Source organism: Onychostruthus taczanowskii, unplaced genomic scaffold (assembly GCF_017590055.1).
Source record: "Onychostruthus taczanowskii isolate IOZ18803 unplaced genomic scaffold, ASM1759005v1 scaffold66, whole genome shotgun sequence".
Classification (NCBI taxonomy): Eukaryota; Metazoa; Chordata; class Aves; order Passeriformes; family Passeridae; genus Onychostruthus; species Onychostruthus taczanowskii.
In genome coordinates this window covers 4,214,367-4,237,088 of record NW_024504344.1, presented here as the reverse complement: position 1 = coordinate 4,237,088, position 22,722 = coordinate 4,214,367, and the positions used below count along the sequence as shown (strand labels likewise).

Genomic DNA, 22,722 nt, shown 5'->3' with positions numbered 1-22,722 from the left:
GGGACACAAAAAGAGCCACAATGACTCAGGTGAGACCCCAATCAGGGCTGTACAGGTGATTTTTAGCTGCACCAAACCAGCAAACAGCCTTGGGTTGGCTGTGGGTGGGAGCATTTTCATGGGATCATGGAATCCATAAGGTTGGAAAATAATTCAAAGATTATCAAGTCCAACCTTTGACCAAATACCACCATGGCCAAGTTGACTTATTTTTTTAACTCTTTTGGTGATGGTGGACTCTGCCACTGCCCTGGGCAGCCTGTTCCAATGCTTAACCACTCTTTCATTGAAGAAATGTTTTGTAATATTTGATCTGAACCCCCTTGAGGCCATTTCCCATTTTTCTATCATGAGTTTCCTGGGAGTCCAACCCCACCTCACCATCACACCTGCCTTCAGGCAGTTGTAGAGAGCAGTGAGTCTCCACTGAGCCCACTTTTCTCCGGACTAAACATCCGCAGTACCCCACAGCAGCTGGTAGATACAACTGCCCAGCAAGTTTATCTTGCCTCATTTAAATATTTGGGAACAGAAGTGGTGTGGGATTTGGTAGATCAAAATGCTCTTGCTCTGGAGCAACACCAATACCAGCATGATACACAGCACCATGTACTCTGCTGTTATAAATCTTAAGCTGTATAAATTTACCTCAGGTTTGTTCCTCTAGGTCTCGTACCACTGCACTGCAAACAGACCCACAGTCACAGTGCTCACCATGTTGGCTGATATTTTGGTTATTTTGTGTGTATCTTGTCTTTGACTAAGCACCGGGTGTGTACAGTTTTGAACCTGTGTGTGCCTATGTGGGGTTTTGTTTCTTTTTTTGTGACTTGGGACTGTTAGTGAGAAAAAAAAAAACCCAAAACAATTAGCTCTTTAGTTAACGTCTAGTGGCACCAGTACAGAGAATTTCCTCCTGAATATTCAAGCTTTTTCCCCCCAGACGTGCAGGCAGCACCTTTCTGAGAAAGACACATTTTAGAGGTGTAATTCTCCTTACAAATTGCTTTTCTCTCTCGGTGTGCTCTAATTATAGAAGCCTCGACGGCGTTTGTGCACGCACGGAGGTTGCAGCAGGAATTTCTGATAAAATCAACTCACTCAAAGGAACTGCTGCTAACTGCTCAGGCTGCTGGGTACAATGAACTGGAGGAGAAGTGCTGATTGACCTCCTCAGATCCCTGGGGGAGGTTAAACCATCTCAAGTGTGGAAGAATTAGCACAGCACAAGGAGTGGGATATGAGAAAGAGTGAGGCTGCCAAACTCCCCTGTTTTGGGGGAGATCACCTCATGCTGAGCTTTCCAACCAGGCTGTGAACTTGTTGGAACTGGATGGGTGTTAGGGGGTGATCCCCACCTTCTTGACCAGCCTTCAAGAGCTTCAAGATGTTTTTTCTTTGTGTGCAGTGGGAGATATTTTCTGCTTTCAGGAGGAATTGGCTACTGTGACTTTTACATACCCAGTGTGGTTTTCTCAGTGCTCTCCTTTAGTTCATTCATCCAGTGCAGACCAGCAGTGGAGAATTTGACCTGCAAAGCATCTCCTTCCCCAGCAGATCTATGTGTCCCATCTGGCCTACATGATCTTTCTTGTGGTTGCCCAGTGGGGATAACACGTGGGAACTGCAACATGATGGGAAACCTGTGGAAGTCAACTTCTGACCACTTAAGGGTCAAAGTTTGCCTCTAAAAAGCACCATTTTACCTGTTTCAGCAGCAGTGCAGCACATTTCCTGCAGATTGTTTTGCTGCCCAGTGCCAGTCCCCTCTGAACAGGGATTTGGAAAGAAGAAAGGCAGGATATGACCACAAAAGAATCACAGAATCATCAAGGCTGGGAAAGACCTTCAAGATCATCAAATCCAACCTTTGACTAGAAAATCATAGCACTCCTGCTCCTTGGATCTTCATCACTGTTTATTTTAAGGAAGAAGAGGAATGGTCTGTTGAGGATCTGTAGAATGAGGGAAGGTTGGGAGGAATCTCTGGAGTTCATCGAGTCCAAGATCTCTGCTCAAGCAGGACCAGATGGATGGATGGGCTGAAGTTTGCTGTAGATGAACACAGGCCCTGGGGATGCACCATCCTGGCAACAGAGATGGAGGCAGTTTTGGGGACCCCTTAATTTCAACCTTCTCTTCCTAAGAAGCAGCAAGGAAGGAATTTCTCCCAGGGAGGAATGTGACATGTCTCAGTCTCCCTGAGCTGCTTTGTCAGCTCTGCATGGCAGCAGCTGCTGCTGACTTCAAAAGTGGTGGGTGGGAAAAGCAAGTGAGAGGCTGAGGGAATGAAGAAAAGGAAAAGGAAGCAAAAAGAGGTAAAAAGACAAATAGAATAGGTTTGATTGGAAGAAACTTTAAAGATTATCTGATTCCAGTTTCCTGCATTTGAGAGGACTCCTTCCACTAGACCAGGCTGCTCAGAGCCCCATCCAGCTGGCTGTGAACACTTCCAGGGATGGGACACCCACCACTTCCAGTGATGGTGTATCCCCAGACTCACATCCAAGACAGGTCCCCATTAGGTGGCCACTACTGGCTCATGAATGAGTCCCCTGTCCCAGCCAGAGGCTGTCCCCACCTTTTGTCCCCACCATTTGATGGTGGTGGATGCAAAACCAGCACAAGGGAAGGTGGTAGAGGGGGAGATTTGGCAGCAGTCCTGTTCCTTCTGCTGGAACATTAGATTTTCTTATTGCAATCCCAAACGCTGACAAAAATCCTGAGAGCCATTGCTGGCAACACCCATCTCACATGTTCACATTTACTATTTATAGAGAGCTGTGCACAAAAGGGAATGGGTGTAGGTGTGCTGGAAATCAGGTGTTAACCCTTTTATGGGCATTTCTTAGGGAATAGGTGTGGGGAAGGGTTTTCTTAGACCTCAGCTGCAGCAACATGCTCAGAGAAGCTGTGGCTGCCCCATCTAGGGAATAGGTGTGGGGAAGGGTTTTCAGCTCAGCTGCAGCAACATGCTCAGAGAAGCTGTGGCTGCCCCATCCCTGGAAGTCCAAGGCCAGGTTGGATGAAACTTGGAGCAATCTGGTCTGGAGGAAGGTGTCTCTGTCCATGGCATGGACTTGGAACTGGATGAACTTTAAGGTCCCTTCCAGCCCAAACCATTCTGTGATCCTGTGATTTTTCATAGAATGAGTGTCAGAAAATTCCTGTGGCAAGAAAATTCAATGTTTGAAGAGAGGCTACAGGAAGAAAAGAGACATGAAATAGTTCAAAATGGAACTCCTTGGGTTCTTTGAAATAATTATTTCCCTGATCCTTAAATGATCATTTGCCTTGGGATTCCTTGGCATTTTCCAAAGGGGCTAAAGGATTCCCTCCTGTGGAGGTTGCACATCTGCCCAAGCTTTGCTCTTGGATCCAAAACCTTTCAGAAGTATTTTAGTTTAACCTCTTTGCTATCACTTGTACATGCATTTATGCATTTTTCCCTGCATGAGCAGTGGTGCTGGTACTCAGGGGGGGTGATGTAAATGATTTTTTTTACTTGTTAAGCTTTTTCTCCTTATGGCTGCCAATTATGTTTAGAACTTATCCGCAAATGAAAAAAAAAAAAAAAAAAAAGAGTTTTTTTTTTTTTTTTTTTTTTTAATATGGTAAATTTTAAGACAGTATTTCAGTTCAAAATGTCTAAACATTTCCCTTTGAAAGCCTGTAAGGGGCTGCTTAAACTATAGTAAAGGGAGGAAGGAAAAAAACTTTCAGCTGAAACCAGCTTACTGGATTTGGCATTTGTATCTGTTGATCTAAACCAGAATGCTTCAGCTAATAAACCAGTTGTCTAAAAAATTTAGCTCAGCCTTTTCTTCATCAGTTTCCTGTCACTTCCACTTTCTCATACTCATCAGTATCACAGTGCTGTGGAATTTTTTTTTTTTTTTTTTTTTTTAGGCAAATACTTCAAGCCACATCTCAGTTTTATTTTGAAAGAAAGGGAGAAAGTCTGCGTTCAAGTACCTAACAGAGTCTTTTCAATTAAGATGGAGAGCAAAATCTGGCCTGCAGATATTTAATGACTCCTGCTGAGAATGAGAAAGAGAGCAAAGTTCTGCTGAATTAAAGAGCAAAAAAGCCACTTTTTGTCTTGCAGCAGAAGGCGCAGTTGACCCTGAGGATGGATCAGTCCTCCTGAACATGGGGCTAGGCCCCAGTGCAGTGTAAATTCTCCTGGTTTACCCATGAGGAAGGGATATTTTTGCTTTACAAAGGTGCAGAGGGCACTATAATAATGTCTAATTAATGCTAACACCCATACAGTCCTTTTCTTTTCTTTTGTGTTCAAGTGTGGGCATAAAGCTCATTGTCCAAATGACATCACACATGGAGCAACTCCATTTCTTCTGTAGCTTTGCATAAACTTCTAATGAACTTGTCTTTTACTTGAATTTTTTTTTTTAGCTCTGTCTTTTTAGTGCTGTGTTGCTGGGCTGGGTTAGAGGTTTCCTTGTACAGTAATGGGTCTGTGAGATAACTTTTTATAAGGGTGTGTAGAGAACAAGGGAGAATGGATTTAGATTAGATATGAGTAAGAAATTCTTTACTGTGAGGGTGCTGAGGCACTGGCACACGTTGCCCAGAGCAGCTGTGGCTGCCCCATCCCTGGAAATGTCTAAAGCCAGGTTGGACAGGACTTGGAGCAACCTGGAATAGTAGAAGGTGTCCCTGCCCATGGCAAGGGGTTGGAAGAAGATGATTTTTGTCCTCCCCTCCAACCCAGATCATTCTAAACTCAATGTTTATAGCTGAAATCATCTGTGGAACAGAAAAGTAATTTTTTTTCTATGTAATACATGGCAGTAAGAGGATGTTCTCCTCTACTCCTCCCTTGGTAGATGGGGACACTCTGTTCCTGAGTGGATGTTCCTCTGTGTACAAAAAATAAATGACTAATCCTGTAATGTTTCCCCACATTGACCATTTCACTGTGAGGAACAATAAAAGTAGCTTGCTCAGGGTCTGAGAAATCAAGATTTGGTTCATGTGAATCCCAGGGAGAGACAGCTGAGCCAGTGCCTCCTGTGCCAGTCCTTCCTTTCCGGGGAATGACTGCAGCAGTAGCTGTGTCACAAGAAACAGGACAAATTATGGCCATTGCTACAACCTCTGCTGACCAGCTGCAGATTCCATAACCTGTGGGTGACCAGATCCACATAAAATGTCCCACAGAAACAAGCCCAGGAGACTTCCAGAAGCTCTAGCAGATGGCACTTCATCTTCCTGAACGACGTATGGGGTCTGGTACATATGGATTATAAAACCCTGTATAGGTTTTATGATTTCTTCCAAAAGAGCTGATTCTTGGAGCCAGATGGTTTCTATTATGGTTAATCTTAAGCAAACAAAAGTAATTTTCCTTCCTCTATTCAGTAATGCTGAGAAGGTATATAAAGTATGATGCATAAATTAGCAGTATAGTTTTCTTATTTAAACATGATAAAGATTCTCAATAAATGGCAAGGGGTGTGTTAACATTTTTCATTTCTTTTTAAAATGTATAATAAATTACCTTGCTCCTTTTTTTTTTTTTTTTTTTTTTTGTTTTTGTTTCATGGAGAGTTGAAGCTCTCCAGAAGATGAGGGTGCATCAGATGGAACTTTTACTCTGAGTTGGGAAATCCACTCCAGCATTACCCAGGCACAAACCGTTTTTCCCATAGATGGGTGCCAGCTGTTGCATTGCATCCACTTTGTCTCTGTTTCAGTAATTTCTGCTGTCCTGTCATCCCAGACCTCACTTCATCTCTCTGGGGCTTTTAGTTTGTGAAAACTCTTCATGCAGGTCTCAATGACTCTGCAAGGTCTCTCTGAGATTTTTGGTTTTACTTACTGTGGGAGCAATCTGTCTTCTGTGTCCTTGAAATGGCCTGAATTTTGGCTTATGAAGAAAGTTATGAAGAGGAAGAAAATGGGAAGAAAAGGCATTTTCTACACTTGAAATTCTACACATTTGTTCTGCAACAAGGGTTGACTCTGGAACAAACTTGAGGGTCTAGCATCACGTTTACAGGGAGTGTAGAAATGTCCATTTACTTGGATCATGGAATGGTTTGGGTTGGAAAGGAACTTAAATCATCCAGTTCCAACCCCTGCCATGGGCAGGGACATCTTCCACTGTCCCAGGCTGCTCCAAGCCCCATCCAACCTGGCCTTGGACATTTCCAGGGATGGAACATTCACAGTGTCCTATCCCAATGGGATATGTTTGTTCATCTGGAAAGTCGTGGCAAGGTAATATTTTGCAGGGTTTCTCTTTTTGTTCATGGAGCTGTTTTTTTCTGCTACCACTCACTTGCATCACATGGACTTAATCAGGAAAAAAAAAGTCATCTCCATCTTGTCATTAATAGCCTGAATCTTTAAAAAGATATTTTCTAAGGCAATTAGTGCTGAGTTCATTAATAAGACCAAAAGAGAGGCTGATTAAGTGCCAGTTTTAAAATAAAAACAATATTTTGTGATTTATATCACCAATAAATTTTTAAATAACGACATTTCAAAAATATTTGGATTCTTCATCTTTTTTGCTGGCTGTTTTCATGTTACACTCCCAACAGCTCGGGCAGTAAGTGTAAGATTAATAATTTCCACTTTGCTTTTCCAGTCATTTCCTTTATATTTTCTCATCTTGTTGGTGCTGTTGTTTGTGTTTGCATTAACACAGAACTGCAGACTCTCCCAGGAATATGGCAGTACAAACAAAACTTGCTTTCACTCAGGTTTTATTTATATCCTCATACAGCATCAATATTAAAAAATGAAACAAACTGTCAAATACCTTAAATTGCCTTTTTTGTTTTGTAATGACTTAGGTATTCTTTTAAAAATACAGGCAGACACTGTCTTAATGCTTGCTTTTGCCACTGCTTTGGAGCATGAAGGAAGGAACAAGATTAGACTTTCCATCTTGGAAAGCAAGAAGCAATAGGATTTGATAGGGATATTTCAAAAATTAATTGGTATTTTCCAGGACATTGATTTATTTCAATCAAAAGTGAATTGTCCTTTTCACTCTATCCTAATACACTACAAGCAAACATTAAAAAAAACCAAAACAAAACAAAACAAAAAACCAAAAACAAACCAAAACCAAAGTGTTTTTTTTTTTCATTTAAAAGGGACTTAACTGCATCTTGGTGACACATCAGAATTATGCAAAACCTTTTAAAGTTTGTCTCCCCATTGCTTAAACATGGAGAAAAACTCTTAATTGTAAAACTGTCCAACCAAAACCAAAATTTCCACACCACCAAAATTAGCAGCTTCTAAATTCACTACCCAGCTCTGCTCTGCATTTGTTCTCCATAAACTTTTGCTTAAAATCCAAAGTCTATTTTGCATTTAACCATCACAGAAAATACACTTTTCCTCTAATTCTCCCATCTGGAGAAGAGCACTGCAGTCTCTCACCGTGGTGAAAGCGGGAGTTCTCTGAATGATTTTGTTCATTTTACAGAGGTTTGAGCAGGTGGAACAGGGCTGAGGATCCCACCAGCTCCTTTCCCATGGGCTGCCAACCTCACCTGACCTTCAAATCACCTCTCGCCCTTGTGTTGCCCCCATGAAGTGATGGGCTCTTTATTTTAGTCACAGCCTCGTGAGTCTTTGACATTTCCTTCCACTAAATCAACAAGAGCTGCTGTTTTTCTTAGAAATTAGAAGGCAGTGTGTTTGTTTGGGTTTTTTTTCCCATGCTGATTTGGGGTTTTTTTTATTTTAGTTTTTTTCCCCTGCTGCCTAAACAGGAGCATAGGATGAGAACAGGTTTCTCTGGCAGCATTAATGCAGATGTAGAGAATATCAGGTTTTGTACTGTAGGCTGATGTTGCTGTCTAACGTCTTTAACAAGCTTGAGAAGAAGAGTGAGAAGCACAAACTGTCACTCTGTGCTGGGAAAAAAAATCTGATATATTTCTAGTGGTCTTTCAAGAGCAGGGAACTTGTTAATAATAAATTGAAATAAACCGTTTGGGTAATAATGTAGCAAAGTTTGTTGTTTGGTTGGAACTTCTGTTTGAGTTTTGTTGGGTGTTTTCCTACCCATCATGAGTTGGAAGCAGCATGTCTGCTTCATCTCACCCCTTTGCTTTTACAGCAGAGTGTAGCTCATCTTCTGAGTGACATCTTGTACCAGCAGCTTTCTCTTATGCTGTTCCTGATCCTCTCTGGGAGTTCTACGCACCTTGTCAAACTATAGTTGCTGATTTTCCAGGATTTTGGTCATGGATTTGCCATTCTCTTGCAAAATCCACCTCCACAACTGGAGGGAATTTGGGCAGGGCTGCTAATTGCTCACTCTGGGCTCCATGTGATGCTCCCCAAGGAGGAGCCTCTCCACTTGGCCAAGAGTCAATGCAGGGTCTGGCAGAGTGTTTGTCTCAGGGCTGGCTCTAGGAACAGCCTCTCTTTGTGGACAGTTTGGATACTTCTCTTTATTTCCTTAGTAGCACATGGGTGGGTTTGGGAGGCTGTTTGTGACTACTGCTGCTGTGAGGAAGTTGGAGATGCACCCTCAGGAACATGGATCCAAAGGTTTGTCAAAGCTGAACAATGAGCTGTTGACACATTTCTCCAGCCATAACAGGGAGTTGGAACTGGATGATCTTCAAAGTCTCTTCCAACCCAAACCATTGTATGATTTCTATGATTTTAACACATTTGCAGATTTTCTTGGCCGCACTCCTACCTGAGCTGAGACTCTGGCACTGTCTGCGCTGTCCTGGACTCACCAGATGAGGTGCTATTCACTAGAGAGTCTTTTCCTTTCTTCTTCAGGACTTTATTATTGGCATATTTGCTAAAGAAGGAAACCAAAGTGAACAAAAACCTCTTAACCAGAAAAAATGCAAAGCAAATCTGATTGAATCTTGATTGCACTGTAAAAAGATAATTACTCATAGAACCATAGAATCATTTGGGTTAGACGGGACCTTCAAAATCATCTTGTTCCAACCCATCTTCCATTAGAACAGGTTGTTCAGGGTCCCATCCAACTTTTCCTTGAGCAGTTCCATGGCTGACATATCCACAGCTTCTCTTGGCAACTTGTGCCCATGCCTTGTCAATCTCTAATGTTTCCTTTTCTCTTTGAACCAGCTCTTGGGTACACAGAGATTAGTATTTTTGTGGTTGAGAACTTGGTGCTGTGTTTGGAATAGAATTGGGTTGTTTCCCTCATGGGAAGGATGGGAATATGGCAAAGCAATCCTGTGTTTAATGCTCCTTAGGACAAAAATCATCTCTTGGATGATTTAAATGGAAGTGCAGGAATTGTGTGCAGCCTTTCTCCTCAGCTAGGTTGTGGAGCACAGACTTTCTAAATCCTGTATCTTCTTTAATTTCTGAAGTTGACTTTTACTGCTAGGCGATGCTCACCTTTTACCTTCTTGAATTCCATAAGGGATAATTCTCCATGGCTGGAGTGTCCCTTGTAGTGCCTGCTGTGCCACCAAGGGCACAGACACTTGCCAAGCTGCCCAGTTTTGGTCCCACTTCCCTAGGCCTCACTGACATGGGAAACTTTTACCTGAATAGCCTTTTTCCTTGGCTTCCTAGACTTCCCTTGGGATAGGCAATGTATTTATTATTTCTCTCAGGAATGTGTATTGTATCTGTATTCAAGGCTTCTTTTTTTATTTTATTTGCTAGGCTTTTCCTAGAAAGAACCACGCTGAGCTCCAGTTAAAACTTACAGCTCTACTAAGAGCATTTGTTCTGGGGACACTGCACTTACTTCTCTGGGAATTTGTTAATTATATGTAAATTTAGAGGTTTGGATAAGCTTTAGGTATTGAAACTGTTTCAGAGAGCCCAAGAAAAAAAATGGGGCCCTATGTGGGGCCCTTACCAACCTGAAATTATTCTCCCTGCCTGCTTTGCATTCTTGGTCTTATCCCCTCATTGGATTTAGGCCCAGAACTTAATTTGGCTTAGAGATTATGAAACCTCTGTCTCCTCTGGCCAACTTGCTGTAGCTGTGGTCGGACTTTCAAAGAGAAAAAAAATTTCTATTCTGTGAAAGCAGATGTGTTTGTTTTACTTTCATTTTCTCTGTAATTTTTCTGGGAGTGTTATCTGGTGGGGAATTGAGATGGGAGCAATGTCCTTGTGTAGGGGAATGCTGAGGTGGAGGGGCAGGAGCTGATTTCTCCTCGCTGGTGACAGTGACAGGACCTGAGGGAATGGCCTGAAGTTGTGTCAGGGGAGGTTTATTGGATATTAGGAAAAGATTCTTCACCCAGAGGGTGGCTGGGGACTGGGACATCTCCCCAGGGCAGTGCTCACAGCACCAAGCCTGTCTGAGGTGAAGAAGCTTTCGGACAATGCTCTCAGACATATGATGTAATTCTTGGGAGTATCCTGTTCAGGGCCAGGAGTTGGACTTCAATGATCCTTGTGGGTCTCTTCCAACTCAATAAATTCTGATTCTTGGTTTTCCCTTAGGATGAGGAGGAGAACGCAGATACTTCACTGCCTAGCACCTCTCCCTTTTAGATGGGTGGGATGAAACGTGTTCTTCCAGCTGGGAAGAATTTTATCTTCAGGTAAAACTTCATTTCTAAAACCAGGAAAAAATGCATTTTGTACATTTGAGCGAACTTGGACAAATCAGGAAGATGATTAAAAAAGTGGAAAAAAAAAAAAAAAGAACAGGAGTTTATAAGTGTTAATGCAAACAGAGACCTTGAGTTAACCCGTAGGGAATTGAGTTCTTGAACACACTGACCCTGCTGTGTGAGGAGGGCTTTGGGGGAGGATTGGTGCAAACACCAACTTCATCCCAGTTTTTACACCTGTAATTCCAAAGGTGCCCCCTCTTTATGCTGTGGCCATGCTGTGGAGACCCAGACCTTTTGGACAATCTGTAGCAAAGAGCCTCAGAGCTTTTCCATGTGAAACAGCCTCACATTTTACAATACTGATGAAAATCATGATGCCTGATGAGTGTGATTTTTGCTTACATTTCCCTTTATCACTTATTTCACTCAAATTTCATCAGCAGGAAATAAAAACCTCCCAAGCTTGCACGCCAGGAGCAACTTCACATTACACATGATTCTTTCATTCTCTTCCATTTTCTTTTCTATTTTAAGCTCGCTGTTTTGAGGAAGAGAACTTTGTTCAAACACATCCTTGGCCAATCCTTTCTGTCCTGGTGTTTGCTGAAGCTTTTTTTGACCAGTGTCAACAGGAGAGCAGAGGTGATGAGGAGAATCAAGGTTCCTGTGGTTTATGGGAAGACAGTGGAAGACCAAAATAGTGTTCTGGCAGGGAGAGCAGAGGTGATGAGGAGAATCAAGGTTCCTGTGGTTTATGGAGAGGGGAAGACAGTGGAAGGGCAAAACAGTGTTCTGGCATTGGAAGAAACCAAGGGGTGTGGAACATGGGATCAGACACCAGAGGAACCCCCTGGGAAGCTGTTGAGTACTGGGCACTAAAGGACTTGTCTGGGGTGGGTGTAGGTGTCTGTGCCCCCACCACTTCTTGCCTTTTGTATTTTCTTCCTTACATGACAGTCTGCTTCTTTCTCTTTACTCTTTCTTGTCCTTGGCCTCCTTCAGCCTCTTCCACCTTTTCACTTTAATGCCAACTCTTGTGTAAAAATTAAAACAAAGACACGAATTTACCGTTTTTTCTCCAGAGAAAATCTCCCTCTCTGGCCAGCAGCCAAAAATCAATCTCTTCCTTTGCCAGGAGTTCACTTCCCAGTGTCAGAGGCACATGGCTCTCATTGTGGATCTGTCTTCAATGAGGAATTATTCTCTTGGATAATGGTTTGAAAAGGGGGGAATTGAAGATTTGCAATGGCTTGAGTGGTCCTGGAGGAGATATTCTCTTGGATAATGGCATGAAAAGGGGGGAATTGAAGCTTTGCAATGGCTTGAGTGGTCCTGGAGAAGGAACAAGGTGCTGGAAGGGTGAGACTCACCCACTCAGCTCAGCTGTGAAAGGGTTAAGTCACAGGTCTGGGTGTGATGGGGCTGATGGGTGTGATGGGGCTGAATCCATACTGTTGGAGGTAAACTGAGGATTTGGGGTGGGTAGTTTGAAATCAGAGTGAGCAGGTTGCTTCTTCCTGCCTGCTATTTTTACTCCTTGCAGGTGTTTCATGGCACGAAAGAGGAGTTTGGAGACCAAGAAACTTTCTGTGGGAGTTTCTTCAGCACAGGACGATGCTGTGATTTCTGTTAAAACTTTCAAAGGAGAGGAGCTGCAGGAAATCTGTGACTTTCTTTAACAGACCACAGATATAATTCTTGGTGGTGCTTTGGGGATAAATCCATGGCAATTTGAGGTGCTGAGTTGCTTTGCTACAGCCACATTAGATTTTGTAAGTAGAAAGACCAAACTCTTGTCCTGTTTTTCCTCTTTTCCCCCATTTTACCCAAGTTACTTTAACTACTGCTGCTTCTTCTCTGCAACTTTTAGGTTATTTTGGGTTTTCTGCAAAATTGAGTTCAGGGAGGGAATTGACTTCACCTGGCTGCAGAAAAGCCATTAGGAGCTCCAAATTAGTGTGAAATAATTAATAGGAAAGGAGGATTAACATGGCAAACACGGGTGCTTGTCATTAACACTAAGTGAAAGGATGTTCCTGTAGGTTCCTTTGCCATGAATGTTGTCCTGGACCTCCAGCAATTCCCTTTTACATTAATTTTATCCAGCTCACTCGAGACAAGACCTTATAAGCCTGGTCAGGCATAGTGTTTGGCTTGTCTTGAAGAGGAACTGAAAGAAATTCCTGCTGGGATTTCTCCTTCCCTACCAAAGCTGCTGGTGGTGGTGCTTGGAGCTGTCGATTGTCCCAGCCCATGAGAGCCCCAGGGATGCCCAAGTGCAGCAGAATTATTTTCTCCCTCCTGAGCAGGACTGGAGGAAGCAGCCCACGAGTCCTTGGATTCTATTTTGCTCCAAGCACAGACACCACATCCCTCCACTGGCCAGTCCTCACCCAGAATTTTCTCCTGTAGACAGAATTGTGATGAATTAAAGATTACAATTGCTCTGAATTGTGGAAAGTGATGCACTCTGAGTGTTCTCTGAAACAGTGGTTGCAGAAATCATGTATAAGGTTTGCATGGGTTTTTAAGCTTCTCAACCACTCCTTACAACTCCCTGAAGGGAGATTGCAGCCAGGCTGGGGTCTGTCACTTCTCCCAAGAAGGAAATGGTAGAAAAAGAGGAAATGGCCTCAAGATTCACCAGGTGAGGTTTGTATTGGGTATTAGGAATGATGTCTTCAATTAAAGGATCATCAGTCATGGGAACAGGGTCTTAGGGAAGTGACTGAGTCACCATCCCTGGAGATATTGGAAAGATGTGTGGATGTGGCACTCAAGGCACAGAGTTTAGTGGTGGATTTGGCAGTGCTTGGTTAATGGTTGGATTCAAAGGTTTTTTCCAACCTAAGTGATTCCATGATTCAGTTTCCTTTTTCTTTCCTTTTTTTTTCTTTTCTTTCTCCTTTTTTTTTTTTTTTTTTTTTTTTTCCTTTTTTTTTTTTTTTTTTTTTTTTTTTTTTTTTTTTCTGCATTGATCCAGAGTGTGACAGGTAACACAGAGGTCTAAGAAGCCACCCCTGCAGAGCAGATGGGTGCAAGGTGCTGTTGCATGGCTGGGTTTAAACTTGCTGCAGCCTCACAGATTTTTTTGCCCAAATGGAGCAATTTCTGGATAAAACTCCACACCCAAGTGACAAATTCCCTCAAGGTCCCACTCACAGCTGAGGTCTCCCCATGCAGAGTGTGCAGTGAGACACTTTGCTTTGGCAGAGCAGGTATTGAAAAGCTCTTTTTTTTCCATCTCTTTCACCTAGCTGGGTGCCTGGGAGGATTTTCAGGCAAGAGAAAGAAGAATTAAATAGACAAATATCAGAAATGCCATTATTTGCTGCTGCTTTAGGAGTTGGTTGGTGGGGCTTGAGTGACCTGGTCTGGTGGAAGGTGTCCCTGCCCATGGTGGCAGGACCAGATGATATTTAGGGTCCCTTCCAACCCCAAACATTCTGTGATTTCTATGTATAAAAAATAAATATAACAGCAATAAACATAGCAGGAAATCAGTATATGCTAGGCAGGGAGGAGGTTGAACTGATAGCAGAGGAAGTTGGGTTGTCCTGGGATCCAAGGGGATTTTCCTGGAAAAATAAACAGAAAGAGTTCAAATGTTTTTTTTTTTGAAATGTCCAGTTAAGGAAGTAGAGGAGAAACCATTTGCATCTGGGATTCTGTAACACATCCACTGCAAAACCCTCACAGCCTTGAGGACCCACAGTGTAAATAAAAGTAATTTTTCCCAGCTGTGGCCCCGAACTCTGTTAGTGTCAGAGCATGTATTTAATGCATAACATCATTTAATGCATATCAGAAACATCCTAATCCTTCTTGGGGAATCATAATATTTGAGTATCCACTTGATGTAATCAAAGATGTTTAATTTTTTTATCAGACTTCACATCCACTTTACTTCTCAGCCTTGGTTTTTCTTCCTTGGCTTGGTAGTACAGAGGCAGTTTTGCTTTGCTTTCTGCTGCTGTTTTTAAATTGTTCTGCTTGTCTGCTTGAACTGCTGCATCCTCCCTGAATAGTTACATCTTGGCTTGATGTGTTGAAGCTTGAAATTGGAGTAGTTAAAACAGCCTCCTTGTTACTATTTTCTTTTCTTTTGCAAAATAAAAACAAAATAAAAGCCAGAACTGGCAGCATGTTGTGATGTGAAATAAAAAGTCTAGGGGGAGGAAACTGCATGCCAGATACAGTGCAATTTTCTCAGAAAAAAACATTCTCCTTGAATTGCATTTCAAAGTAATTGTTTGGAAATTTTGGACAAAAGTTTAATTTTCTTTGTTGGGTGGGATTTTTTTAGATTTAATTTGCATTTTTTTAGGTGTGAGGGTGATTGTGGGTGCTGTTAGATAGGTATGGACTGAGAGGCCTTGGAAGAATTTATAACCTCACAGTCCTCTTCCATTTATATAATTTTGACAGCAATGAATATGTGGAGGCTTAAAAGCAGAATTATTTCCATGATTTCAGAGTATGAGCCACATGCATTTTCTCTTTCTCATTAGGAAATTGTGGCACAGGGTGAGAAAACTGGTGTCCCACCAATAAATACAAATAAATCTCACCCTCCCAAATTAGCACCTGAGTTTTTTGCTAGTTTTTCACTTCATGGAATAACTCTGGACTCTCGGTGTTGCTCTGTGTTTCCTTCTCAGTGAAACTGGTGCTTCTCCTGCCTTTTGCAACATTTGGGATATGTCATCTTGACTCTTGGTGTGACTTTGTCACTTGAAATGACTCCTCAGAGATACCTGCTGGGGGCTGTGCAGGAGTGTCCCCATGTGGGAGCACACTGGAGTCTGCAATCTGGATTATTTGGGAATTTAAAGCAGTGCTGTTCCCAGCTGGGTGATTCCAACTGAGCTCTTGAGGGAATTCCCAGCCCTTGGTTTGGTTGCTTCATGGTTCATCTGAGGCTTTGTTCAGTACCTCAGTGCATGTGGATTCAGGATCACTGGGCCAGGATTGAAATCTGTTGAGGCAAATTTAGTGTTTCTAAGGAGAGTATAAAATAAAGAAGTTTAAAAAAACCCACCCATCCAAAATGAGTTCTATCCCAAAATATGCAGATGAGTTTTCTCTGGAACATGCTAGCACCCTGAAAATCCAATAAAAAACTCCTAAAATGGGGGTAATAACAGTCTGTAAAGATATAAAAATCTTTTCCTGTGCTGCTCTTTCACCAGTGATTTAATGAGAGCTGGACTTTGTTAGTAACAAGTGAAATTCCTGGGGGACAGGGGAGCCCACAGTAATTTCTGCTCTTCTTTAGCCTCCTATATGGAACAAAGGAAATGAGTGTCTGGGACAGCTGATTTAGGAGAAACTGGAGGAAGAGAAGAGTGGGAAAATCTCTAGCAATGAGGCCCTGTGCATTTGGATTAAACAGCATTTAATACCCAGGATTTGTTCATCCTGGCAGGCTGATTCATGACTTTATTTACAGCTGTTACAGGGCTGAACTGTCTCAGTGCGTGTGAGAAGCAGTGGAAATTCTGCTCTCTAGATGTGCAGCTGCTCCTCCAGCACTGGGAGATGCATCCTCAGCCCTAACCTGAGCAGCACATCAAGCAGGCTTCTCATTTTGCCCAATTTTCCTCATTTTTGCCTTGCTCCATCGCTGTCCTTCTGCTCTGGCAAGAGCAGGTTGGGTGTGTGGTGCTTCAGCAGCTTAGGGAAATCTGGTGAAGGGATCCAGAGCAGGTCAAAGCTCCAGTCTCCTGACTTGCAGAAATGAATCTCAGCTCCTGTTTGAGTCTGAGATGCTTCACCTCAGAGGAGCAGCTGGGTGATAACAGGGCTCTGTTGGGTGGGCAAGCCCTGGGGTGCTACAAGTTATGACCAAAGTTTCAGGTAAAGCAGCTTCTGGGAAAGCCATGAAAGCTGACACAGGTGGGAGGCAGAATAAAAAAGTCTGCTGGAAAGCTGCTGCCATAAAACTGGTGACAAAGACATCATTAAAAATGAGTGTTTCTCTGGTGACTGTAATCAACCAAAATTGAAATGCCTGGTTAAAACTTATTTATGTGATGTATCCTTACTGTGTGAGATGAACTTAATACAGGCATAATTAATAGTGTTGTTAAGCTGAAGGAAAGCAGATTTAGATGGGATATTAGAAAGAAATTTTTCCCTGTGAGGGTAGGAAGACCCTGGCACAGGTTTCCCAGAGAAGCTGTAGCTGCCCTGCCCCTGGAAGTGTCCAAGGCCAGGCTGGATGGGGCTTGGAGCAACCTGGGATAGTGGAAGGTGTCCCTGCCCATGGCAGGGGGATGGAACTGGATTATCTTTAAGGCCTCTTACAACCCAAAATATTCTGTGATTCTCTAGTATAGCTCAGTCTAACATCACATGACTCCTTCTCTGGGGATAATGAAACTGTGGAGAAGCTGGGGACAGATTCAGGGATTTTAAAATTGGGAAATGAAGCTAAAAAATCAAATCAAAAAACAAAGAAAATAAACCCAACAAACAAAAATTTCTAAATAAACAAACAGAACGACAACAACAAAAATCCAAAAACGCAAATAACAAACAAATAAAAACCCCAAAACAACAACAAAAAATAATTTTAAAAAACTAAAACAAAAAAAACCAAAAAAGTCCCACACCACCTTCCGAACAAAAAAAAACCAAAAACAAAAACAAAAAAAAACCCAAAAAAGTCCCACGCCACCTTCCACCAAACCTGAAATCCCAAAATGTTCAAACCCTCACTTCAGTGTTCTCCTTGTAGGGCAGATTTGAGTACCTTGGCTAAAGTGAGGACATTGGGAATGAAGTTGTGAGAATTTTTCTGTGCACCAGCAGTAGAAATGCCTGGCACTGACTCATTGCCCCTTGAATTTGAGCTATGAGGAAGGAATAGGAAGAAGAGGAACCTCTTTTGGGGGTTAGGAGAGGAACGTGTGGAGATCCCACTGAGCTCCCACCTCCTTCCTGCCCTAAAAGCTTTCACCCCACAGAGCAGGTGCCCTCTGCTCACTGCTTTGTCCACAGGCAGGACCTGCTGTGGGCTCTCCTGCTCTGGGAAGTGCTGGTGGGCCATCACTCGGCACTGTGGTTTCTCATTCAGTCGTGGTTCTGATACTCCCACTTGGTAAATGAGGTGGAATTATTTGTATTCTGGTTGCTGATAATCCCTACGAATGCCAACTCAGTCCATGTGGGCTGTGCCCACGGTGTTGCAGCATCTTCACTGTCCTGGTGGTGCTGGATTTTTCTGTCCAGTGAAAGTTCCACGACATGCCCTGTGTAAAGCTGCATCAGACCACCCTACATGGGCTAAATTTCTGCAGCAAGCAGGAATCTACACCCCCTTTCAAAGCACCATCCCCCTTTCAAAGCACCATCCCCCTTTCAAAGTGATTGGTGATGTCCAATATTAACACTTTTTTTTTTCTGTTTTTTCTCTTCACAGCCACTCAGATTGATCCCAGCGAGCTGCAGGAACTTTTTCAGGAGACTTCAGCCAACGTCTTCCGAATTAACTCCAATGGTGTGTAAAATTAGAGGTTTCCTGGTGTGTTCTGTGCTGTCCTGCTGATGATTCCTGTGCATGGCCACGGCCCCTGGCAGCTCCTCTTGTCAGGGAGCAAATATTAATGCAGCTTTTCTGCTGCTGCATCTCACGAGCAGCAGCACATGTCCAATACACAGCTCCTTAAAAGATGTAAAAATATTACACCATATGTTCCATCCAACAGGCACAGATACATTCCAATCCTTGCTGAGACCACATCCTTTTTCTATTTTTAATTGTGTCATCTGTTACAATAGAGAGCTAAAGCTCAGAAAGGTGGAACAAGCCAGGCTCATTTTCAAATATGTTGCAGCGCTGCTGTGTTCAGAGCCTGTCACATGAGCTGGCAAAACATCTATCTCCCTTAGAAAAACACCAAAAATTCTGCTGTTCCTCACTCTCTAGGTTGGGCAGGGGTATCTCCCCAGCCCCTAGTGATGCAGAGTCCTCCCTCCTTTTAAACAAGCTCTGGCTCATCTGTTTTGTTGGGTAGGCTGGAGGAATTTATCTTGCAGACAGATGTAAACTAAAATTGCTGAGTGGAAGGTAATGCCATTGTACCCCAGTTCTAAAACATACCAGTGTCAGACTGGTAGAAATTATCAGTGCTGATTTTACAATAGACCTTAAAATTGCTTTGGAATCATCTGGACAGCTTCTGTTCTGTTCTTTCTGTGTCTTGTGTGACAGAGAGGACTGGCCTAGGTGTAGGGAAAGGATTTTAATGCCTCTTTATTTGTGTAATTCTTCCCCAGTGTCTTCCAGGTGTGGGGCCCTGGTTGTTTGTAGCAAGGGATCCTTGTTAGAACAAGGATGGGAATTAAAAACTTCTGAAATGTAGTTGTCTCTACTTTTGATGAGTTGTGTATGCTCCATCTGCCAGGAAAATTCAAGCACCCATTCAATTTTTCTATACTTACAAGGGGTTGGTGACCCTTGAACTGGTGACACACATCCCATGTAAAAAAGGGATTTTGGCCACTGTGGGAGCTTGAACATCCCAGCTGTGATACTTGGCTTACAAGTGGGTGAACAGCCACACCATAACACATAGAAATACCTGCATTAGCACCAATTTTGGCAGCTCCAGCAACAATAGTTTTGATTTGACAATGCCAGTGATGAGTGGAAGTAGCACTTCTGCTTCCAAACTTTTTCAGACTGAAGTGATGCAACCTTCTCATGAGTCTGTGTGTGCTGTTCCTGTCCAAACTGGCCAGATTAGGGCTGACTTGATGTGCCCCTGTGCTTCAATCACAACTCCCTCCACAGTGGAGTTTTATCCTAAGAAAACTTAAAGGTGAATGGTGCATCTCTTTCGAAGTACCACAACCCAATTTCTGTTTTCATTCTTTGTTAGAATTGCCTTAACCCCTTCAATTGGTGTTTGACAACCACTGTTGCTGTTATTTCTCCTCTTGGGGTGGTGATGATGTGTTTCCTCTTAAGAGCTGCCTGAATTGAGTGCTCTGTGAAGCAGATAATGACAATGCCTGCACTTAAAACTATTTTGCAACAATGGAGAGGGTGCAGAGAAAAGCCAAAACTGTTCCATGTCTGAAAGTCAGACTGTAAAATTTGTGCCATCCAAATTTCTGTTTGAGACATCCAAGAGGACTCAATCATGGTGTGTAAGTACTTCTCTAGGAAGAAAGACATCAAACAGATAGCAAGGGGCTTATTAATCTATTGTTCTCATATAGAAGGAGATCAGGAGATAAGAGTTAAAGCTAGACAAATTCAATCCCTCTGTATGAGGGTAACCAGCCATTAGAACTGCTTATGCAGGAGGCTTGATGGATTTGGCTTTGCCATGAAACTTTAAATCAAGATTCAAATATCTTTTTTATAAGATATACTTTAGTCCAGCTGCAGTCCCCAGTCTTGATGTGGGAATCATGGGACAAAATTTTATGGGAGGAAATCAGGTTGGATAATCAGAATTGCTCTCTCTGGCTTTTAAAATCTATGAATCAATGAATCTATAATGCCTTTTAAAGTGCTTTCAGGTTGAAGAAATGCCCATAAGATACTCTACTGTTGTTGTTCTGTTCACTGCCCATATTATTTTTTGTCTGACAATCAGTTTCATTCAGTTTATTTTTTATAGTCTTTCCCCCAAAAAGTGGTTAGAGATTTTCAGGAGAAGGCTGCTGAGTGTAGTGCTGAGATTTGGCAGATCTAATTCACTTTAGGTAAAGAATTTTTAGGGCTAGAAAATGGGGAAGAATGCCCATGATTCTTTCTGTAGCATAAAGTCTCTTCAGGAAACTCATGGGCTCTGACTTGGAGCATGGGAAATAAGTCAGTGATGTTGTTTGTGTAGCACCATGCAAGTGGCTGAGGAAGGAACAGGCAGCTGTGTTCCAGATGCTCACCAGATGATGGGGTTACTCCTCTTGTACTGGGCACAGGGTGTTGAACATCCTACAAAATGCATAAATCCTATCACAGCTCCTCTGTCCCTCCTTTTCCTGGCTTACTGAAGCTCTCTGAGGTTTTTGAGGTCCCCCATTGTGCTTGGAGATCTAACTGTGCACCTGAAATGTTCTTGTCTCTTTTGGGGTGCTGAAGATGATAGAATCATGGGGTCATACAATCATTAAGGTTGGAAAAGACCTCCAAAATATCCAAGTCCAAGCTTTGGCTGAATGTACCAAGGCCAGTAAACCTGGGGAAGTGCCTTGGTTTATTTTTGAACTCTCAGGAATTGTCACTTCACCCCTTCCCTGGCCAGGCTGTTCAAGCTGTCAGGAGTTGGCCATGTTATGATTTTGTTGTTTAGATTCTAAAAATCCCAGGTTGAGGGCAATCTCCGCAATACCTTTTATGTCTTTGGGGAATGAGTATTTTTAATGAAACAAGGAGTCAACATTGTACCAGGATTTTAAAGCACCATTGAATTTTATTGAGTAACACTGCAGAAGTAATAAACACTCTGTGCTTTGTCCCTCTTTGCTGTCCTTATTCTTTTTACAGAACTCTGAGCCTTTGGGGTGATTTAAATTCTTCTTGGGCACTTCAGGACTTGCTTCCTGACCAAGGGGGATTTTATAGCTCTGAGTTGATTGTGATTATTCTCACCTATAAATGCTTCCTGCTCCCTTTTTCTGCCATGAAAATGGAAATCTTCCTCATTTGTTGAATAAAAATTTTAGCTAGGACAGCTGGTTCTTTTTATATGCTACTGGATCACTCTTCTGCCAGGTCGTGAGCTTATAGACTTGTTTTAATGCCATCCATTATAGAAGCATGAAAGGGTAGAGGAAGATTTTTCCTAATCTTTGCACCTGCTTTCTTTCTCTTAATCTTTTTGGGCTGTCTGTGATGAAAATAATGAAGGTTCATAGAATCGTAGAGTCAAAGAATGGTTTGGGCTGGAAGGGACCTTAAAGGTCATCTTGTTCCAGCTCCCTGCCATGGGCAGGGACACCTTCCAATAGACCAGATTGTCACATAGTGCCTTGACTTTTGCAACTTTCATGTTTTGGGTTTTTAAATTTAGTTGATTTTCCTACCAGGACACAAAAAGGAGCTCAAAAAGGAGCCTGAATTTGTCTTATTTATGGCTTCTTTTCTTTTTTTTCTTCTTTATCTATACTTTTATCAAGACCTTGCATTTTTTTTTTTCATGTGCAGCTTTTAGCTGCCTCTTAGTAAGTAGCTTATAAATAAGTGCAATAAATAACACTCTTAAATGGAGTTGCTCTGGTACATCTTGTCTGACCCGTGGAGGATATACTGGAGGAATCAGGCCTGTGCTGGCCAGATGGACAACCTGAACTCTCCAATGGGTCTCTTGCCTCTCTAATTCCTGCTCCTCACTCATTCATGGCTGCCCATAACTGGTTGATGCCACGTGCAGTCCCATTACCTCGATCTCAAAGGCTGAACAAAGGATTTTCTTGTATCCCTTGGGTGTGATGGAGTCTCCATTGCCATCTCAGGATGGTTTCTTATCCCCCATTGATTTAAGGCTTGCAATGGCACAGGCAACTGGGGGCCAAGCTCTCTGTGTAGTGAATCAGTGCAGCTCCAACGTCGCTGATGCCTCATGAATGTGCCTCATTCTGGAGGGCTAGGGCATGCCTTTTAATAACAAAAAGAACAAGACTTTAAAATAAGGTTCCTGTTTTAAGAATGGCTTCACACATCCCTCCAGCAGAGCTTGATGTTTTGCTCCTCTGGTCAAATTACTGCTCACATGACCAGAACTGATACATTGCGAGAGATTTTCCACATCCAGCACAGGAGCTGCAGAGATTTTGATAAATTAATTCGTGGTCAAAGCCAGTTAGATTTAGCCCACAGTAGCTCAGATTTAATTATAGATTCGTAGAATGGTTTGGGTTGGAAAGGACCTTAAAGATCACTTGGTTCCAGCCCCCTGCCATGTACAGGGACTCCTTCCACTAGGTCAGGTTGCTCCAATCCCCATCCAACCTCGTCTTGGACACTTCTAGGAATGGGGCAGCCACAGCTGCTCTGGAAAACTTGTGCCACCCTCACAGGGACGAATTTCTTCCTAATATCCAATCTGAACCTGTAAATCCTCTCCCTCTTGTCCTATCACTTCATGCCCTTGTCCAGAGTTCCTCTCCAGCTCTCTTGGAGCCCCTT

At 42.7% G+C, this 22,722-nt stretch overlaps 1 protein-coding gene across 1 annotated transcript in view; it reads left to right on the top strand.

Moving 5' to 3' along the window:
- The window catches only part of TSNARE1 (t-SNARE domain containing 1), a 453,856-nt gene that overhangs the window by 131,701 nt on the left and 299,433 nt on the right, over positions 1-22,722 (top strand). The window contains exon 6 of the mRNA XM_041420840.1: positions 18,001-18,078. Within this exon, the coding sequence (XP_041276774.1) occupies positions 18,001-18,078 (78 nt within the window). The remainder of the gene's footprint in view (positions 1-18,000; positions 18,079-22,722) is intronic.